Source organism: Aegilops tauschii, chromosome 6 (genome assembly GCF_002575655.3).
Source record: "Aegilops tauschii subsp. strangulata cultivar AL8/78 chromosome 6, Aet v6.0, whole genome shotgun sequence".
Lineage (NCBI taxonomy): Eukaryota > Viridiplantae > Streptophyta > Magnoliopsida > Poales > Poaceae > Aegilops > Aegilops tauschii.
The window spans coordinates 124,041,158-124,047,958 of record NC_053040.3 but is presented as its reverse complement, the minus strand read 5'-3'; the positions used below and the strand labels follow the sequence as shown (position 1 = coordinate 124,047,958).

The window sequence follows — 6,801 nt, the reverse complement described above, 5'->3', positions numbered from 1 at the left end:
CAGCCAACTAAAATATACAAAAATGTCATCTGACGAACATTTGCCAGGAGGCCAACCCTGGCGAGCGCCTTCCTGCGTTGCATGGATCTTGGCGCAAGACCGACAGCAGGTAGATGAGCTGAAGTCATTCGATGTACAATGTTTTCTGACGAACGCTCACTCTTTTTCCCAAAAATTCGCGTGAGGTGCATGGGGATGGGAGCTCGAGACCTCCTGCAGACCTGCACAGAGGTGAGCACACTTCACCAATTGGGCTGAAGTAGGTTTGTGGAAACATGTAATAAAACTTGTCTTTATATATTTGAAGCAACATTATTTTTAGTTTATTTTGTTTTATTTTAAAAATCCAAAATCCTGAATATTTTCCATTTTTGAAATAACAGAAAATCCCTAATTTTTAGAGGGGAATTTTCTAAACTTGCCATGTGTTTTACGCAGCATGGAAATTTCTAGGTCTTTTTTGTAATACACCCATGCAAGCATTTGGGAAATTTTATCACTTTTTCATGGCAGTTTTGGAATTTATTTACTTTCTCACATGGCAGTTCTATTACTAAGAGCATGTCATGATTAATAATTAATAACATGATATTTTAATTATTAAGAGGATGCCATTTTTATTACTAAGAGCATGGAATTTTAATAATCAATAACATGACATTTTTATTATTAAGAGGATGGCAGTTTATGATTAAGAGCATGACATCTTTATTATTTAATGACATGACATTTTTATTATAGGAGGATGACAGTTTTATTATGGAGAGTCTGATATTTTTATTGTTAAGAGGATGACAGTTCTATTATTAATAGGGTAACAATTTTATTTTTATTGGCATGGAAATTTTATTTTTCCACTCACATGTCATTTTTTCCCTTTTTTTGCATAATAGACCAAATAAAGCAAAAAAAATACAACATGACATTTTGTTTTTGGTCCCTGGCAAAAAAAATGTTCTCCAAAATATGCCTTTTTTCACAGTGAAAGATCTTCATGGCAAAATTCATATTTTTTAGATCACACGACACATTTTTAATCATCCATTTGTCAATTTATAAATTAGCATGGCATTTCTATAAAGTAGCATGTCATTTTTCATATTTCCATATTCATGGAAATTATACATTTTATGTTTCTTTGATTATCCATATGAAAAATATGTATTTTTTGTTCATGACATTTTTTTAAATAAAACAATATACCGGGACTCCCGCCAATGGGGTTCACCCTGGCCCTCCCCCGGCTAACGATTGAGGGGAGGGGGCGATACATTGCTGGGAGCAGCTTCCCCTGGCGACCGAATTAGTTCGATCAAACCTTCTTCCCGGCGACTGATCGCCAGTTATGAGCGTGCAAAGTATATTGTTTTTGTTTTGGTTGATCTAGTCGTCGGGCGACCATTCCTATCGCCAGATCGATCACCCTAGCCACCGTCCTATCGGCCAAAACTTAGCCGTCGGATTTCGTCCACTGTGTCTCCTCCGCCTCCCTCTCGCGCGTCCATGTGCTCTGACCCTCCCCGCCATGTCTCACCCCCATGCTCCCAACCGTGGGTGCGAGGAGTATGGTTACGCGGCGAATGTCGGCAACAAGACCCCCGCTGGCTCGCAGCAGTACACATCGCCCACTCGCATCAGTACTTCTCCCCTTCATAGGAACACATGTGCTCACCGTTGCAGGCATCACAGATAGTGTGTTCATTGCCCCGTCGCCCACCGACCGCTCTCTAGTAGCAGATGCCCCTCTACACCATCATCGACAAGCGAACCCGACTCTTTGGAAGACGGAATTGCCGCTAAAAGTGAAAATCTTTCTATGGCAGATGTTTAGGAACCGTCTCCCAACCTGAGTCAACATAGCCAATAGGCAAGGGCTGGCCACAGGTGCTTGTGCGCTCCGCGCTCCGAAAGATGCTAATGAAGTCTTCCTCCGTTGCCATCTCACACGTTTTGTGTGGTGTGTAGTGCGAGAAGCTTCAGGTCAATCTTGGAATCCTCTCTTCGGTAGGGACCTGCTAGAGATGCTTCGTGGACAGCGGGGTGCTAACAAACGAATTATGCGGCGCTGTGTGGGTGCTTTGCTTTGGGCTTTGTGGCACATCCGTAATAAAATCATTTCGAATATGTTTTCCTGTCACACCTAGTTGATGTTATCTTTAAATGCAATATGTTTCTACGGTAATGGGCTCCGTTGGGGGAAACAACGTGACATTGAAGCCATGCAAAGTGTGATGGACAAACTCTGTACCATTCAGTCTACAACGCGTCAGCCAGTTTCGTCGTCGTAGGGAAGGGGTTCTTCTTATGTTGGGGCTTGCATATTCTTCTCTTTTGGGCCTTACGCCATGTACCACACTAATTATGTCATTCAGGTTTATCGATTTGGTTGTAGTTTGTTAAGCTGCCTAGTTTATGGGCTTTATTAATTTAAGGCCAGACGTCTCTAGGGTCTTCGTTCTAAAGAAGAGCTTATGGCACTGAACACTAGAGGATTTGGGCTGGTGGGATGGATGAGGAGATTTTTCTTTTTTTGAAACTGGATGAAGAGATTTGGAAAGGTTACACTTGAGGTTAGCCAAACATTGTGCCAGAAGAAGGTGCTATTGCCCAATTGCCCGTGAACACGAATGTTGTGTGTCAGGAAGAGCTTTTAGGTTCCCCTCTCTTCAATCTCCATTAAATTGCCCATTGTATGTAAAAGGTATACGCAACAGAAGTGCATTGTCTCATCATGCACACTGACACAAAGCCATGAAAAGAAGCAACAAGTAGGGTGGCAGGAAGAAACTGGGCACATGTGAACTGAAATTGATTCTCCTACTGCCTCTGTAAACTAGTGATCTAAATGTCTTATATGAGTTTGAGGGAGTACTCTGGTAATGGACCAACGCTACGGCAATAATAACAGTTGCTATTGCGATAATGAACCAATAGCACTCTCGCAGTGAACCGTTGCTACTACACGAGTACGCAAATTTGAGATAGCTGGATAGACAGTGCACTCAACCTTGGCCATGACTTTCCGACCTTTAGAGCAAATATAATAATGTGATGTAAGTTGGCTATAAGAATTTAAATATTACAATGTTGTTGAGTTGGAAGAGAGAGAAGATGAGCGGGTTGTAGACTTACAGCCGGCTGTAACACGAGCTCCAAGAAGGTTTGAGAGAGTGGAAGGTGGGCCATATGTTGGTAAAGTAGTACTTTCGAAGAATCCATTTTTGCACCCGAGCTCATCTGCACCCGCGCTGACGAAAAAAAATCAAAACAAATACTAGAAAAATTCAAAAACTTCCAATTTTTTTTGTGTGGTAGAAAATTTGATGCGTGAGGTCCGCTTCAATTTTCAAATCATTTGGACATCTGAGGAGCTCTCAGCAAAAAAGACAATTCAGTGGTATGTAAAAATGTTTACTGTTCATATATTGTTTTGGCCTGATTTGTCTTTTTTTTCTGAGAGCTGCTCAGATGTCCAAATGACTTAAAATTTGGAGCGGGCCTCTCGCATCAAATTTTCTACCGCACAAAAAAATTTAGAATTTTTTAATATTTTTTAAATTTTTTATGAATTTTTTTCTAACCGGCTGCATATGAGCCTAGGCACCGAAACGCCCTTTATAGCCAATTATTATATGTGTTGGCTATTAGATTGACTATAAATGACATGGCAACTTGTTATAGCCAACAACTGGCTATATTATTAAACATGCTCATAGACACTGTACTCCCTCCGTCCGTGAATAAGTGTACTTCTAGCTTTTGTCTTAAGTCAAAGTTTTAAATTTTGGACCAACTATATACAAAAAAGTAACAACATATATGACATCATATTGATATATTATGAAAGTACATTTTAAAATAGATCTACTAATATTAATTTAGTGTGATAGATGCTAGTACTTTTTCCTATAAAGTTGGTCAAAGTTTTAAAACTTTGACCTAGGATAAAAGTTAGAAGTACACTTATTCACGGACGGAGAGAGTATGTGACAGGATTGTATAATTGATTTTTTTTTAGGAATACCATCTTGACTTACTTTATTGTTGTATAATTGAATTCAGATTACAAGTGTGTGCACCGAAACTGCATTTGGAAAAAGAAAGTGTCTGCAATAATACAGAGATACAGATATCATATCCAGAAGAGCATTGATTCCGCATATCAAAAAGATATAGTACAAAGGGATACACATGATCCATGCGTTGAGTTTCTCTATATAGGACCTCACGTCACCTCACCATAGACTTCAACCCTTCAGAACCCAACCTGCAAACCACACGGCAACGCTCTGCCATGGCCATCACCAACAACAACAACGGTGCCGCCGCACCCACCCATGCCGCGAACGGAGCGGGCAACCAGGCCGGCCGCGACCACGTAGTCGTGTTCCCGTTCATGGCGAAGGGCCACACCCTCCCACTGCTTCACTTCGCCACGGCGCTCGCCGTGCACCAAAAGAACCTCCACATCACCATGGTCGTCACGCCCGCCAACCTCGCCTTCGCCCGCAGCCGTCTCCCGGCGTCGGTGCGCCTCGCGGTGCTCCCGTTCCCCTCGCTGCCGCCGCTGCCATCTGGCGTCGAGTCCACGGACACCCTGCCCGGCCCGGACCTCTACCCGACGTTCCTGCGCGCCACGGCGCTCCTGCGGGCGCCATTCGCGGAGTTCATGGCGTCGCTCCCGGCCCCGCCGCTCGTGCTCGTCTCCGACTCCTTCCTCGGGTTCACGCACCGCGTCGCGGCCGACGCGGGCGTCCGCCGCATCGTGTTCCAAGGCATGTCCTGCTTCTCGATGGCCACCTGCAGATCGCTCATCACGAGCCCGCCGCCGTCTGTCGCTGAGCACGGCGCAAGCTTCCACGTCTCCCATATGCCGGAACACGTGAGGATCACGGCAGCGGATGTCCCGGACACGATCACCAGGCTCGGCGACGCCGAGGACCCAGTGACTCGGTTCCTTATCGATGACATCGGCAAGTCCGACGCGCGCAGCTGGGGCGTCCTGGTCAACAGCTTCGCCATGCTGGAAGAGGACTACGTATCGGCCTTCATGTCGTTCTACCAGCCGGGCGCGCGCGCCTGGCTGGTGGGCCCTCTGTTTCTCGCCGCCGGCGACGTGCCGGAGCGCGAGGAGGAGCAGGACCCGGAGGGGTGCCTCGCCTGGCTCGACGAGATGGCGGAGCGGCCGGAGTCGGTGGTCTATGTGTCGTTCGGCACGCAGGCCCATGTCTCCGACGAGCAGCTGGACGAGCTGGCGCGCGGGCTGGTGCCGTCCGGCCACCCATTCCTCTGGGCCGTCCGGTCCGGAACGTGGTCGCCGCCGGTGGACGCGGGGCCGCACGGAAGGATCGTCCGCGGGTGGATCCCGCAGAGGAGCGTGCTAGCTCACCCCGCGGTGGGAGGGTTCGTGAGCCACTGCGGGTGGAACTCGGTGATGGAGAGCCTGGCAGCGGGGAAGCCCGTCCTGGCGTGGCCACAGATGGCCGAGCAGCACCTGAACGCGCACCACGTCACGCACATCATCGGCGCCGGGGTGAGGATAATGGCCGCCGGGGGCGCGGGGGCCGTGGTGGGTAGGGCGGAGGTGGAGCACAAGATCAGGAGGCTGATGGACGCCGGCGACTCGGACGGGCAGAAAATGCGAGCGAAGGCGGCCTGGGCTCAGAAGGCGGCCAAGTCAGCGGTGAGCGACGGTAGGACCTCACATGTCGCCTTGCTGAAGCTGGTGGAAGAGCTGCAGGGGAGCTACTGTGACGTCATCGCGGCGGACGATAATCAAATCAATCGGCCGCGACGGGACGATACGGACGCCCATGATTTGTGAAAAATAACTTCAGCTCCTGTGTGTATGTGCACCGATGTGTAAGCGCGTAAGAGCATCTTCGACAGCCGTGCTAAACAAGGGCCGTGCCGTAAATTTGGTCAGTTTAACGCGCGCAATCCGGCAGGTGGCTCCAGCGGGCGCACAATAACCGCGCGCGCGGTATAAGGAGTTGGGCGTGCGGTCGGATTCGCTATCTCGCGCGGCGTATTTGGGGCGCCCGCTTCCGCGCGCGGCATACTCGAGCGCTCGCGCTGCACTCTCTCTTCTCCGCCTCCTACGCCCCGCGCGCGCCGGCGCCGGCGAACCGAACTGCACCCCATGGACGCACGCGCCGGCACCCCGCTCACCCCATCCTATAGCCGCGACCCCTCCACTGCTGCTGCCGCCGCCGCCGCCGCAATCCCTAGCCCGGATGGCGTTGGCCTCGCCTCCGCCGGAGCTCCTCCGACCATCAGCCTCGAGCGCGGCCTCTTCATGCCGCGCGGATGACCTCGGCGGCGGGTGGCGTCGCGCCGGCGCCGGCCCAAGCCGCCGCCCCCTCCTCGAAGCTCCCCAATACGGCGCGGCCAAAGAAGGGCAAGACATCGGCGAAGAAGAATAAGGCGGCGGACGGCTCCGGCACCGGCGAGTCGCGCGCGCTGCATTTTGTATGTCATGTTCATTGCATTTTGAATGTTTCAACTTCATTTTGTGTCCAAAATGCCATATATGCAATGCCCCGGCAAGTCGCGCGCGCTATATTTTTTGCGCGCTGCTGGAGCGGCGCGCGCGCTGCATTTCAGCGCGGCTGTTGGAGCCAGCGCTGGCGGCCACGCAAAACCAGGCGAACTGCGTGCGGCAAACTAGTTTTTAGCGCGGGGCGTGATGCGCGGCTGTTGGAGATGCTCTAATCTGTTGTGTGATATGCCGTGTACTCCTCCATTAATTTTGTAGCGTCGTGACTGTGCACTTCATCAGGCTGCTGGTCATTTGCATTA

The 6,801-nt window shown here is 49.7% G+C and overlaps 1 protein-coding gene across 1 annotated transcript; it reads left to right on the top strand.

The window, feature by feature from the left end:
* Positions 1-4,104: 4,104 nt before the first annotated feature.
* LOC109785126 (scopoletin glucosyltransferase-like) lies at positions 4,105-5,931 on the top strand. Its single transcript, XM_020343733.4, has one exon. The coding sequence runs from the start codon at positions 4,295-4,297 to the stop codon at positions 5,822-5,824; it is 1,530 nt and encodes a 509-aa protein (XP_020199322.1). The 5' UTR covers positions 4,105-4,294; the 3' UTR covers positions 5,825-5,931.
* Positions 5,932-6,801: the final 870 nt, after the last annotated feature.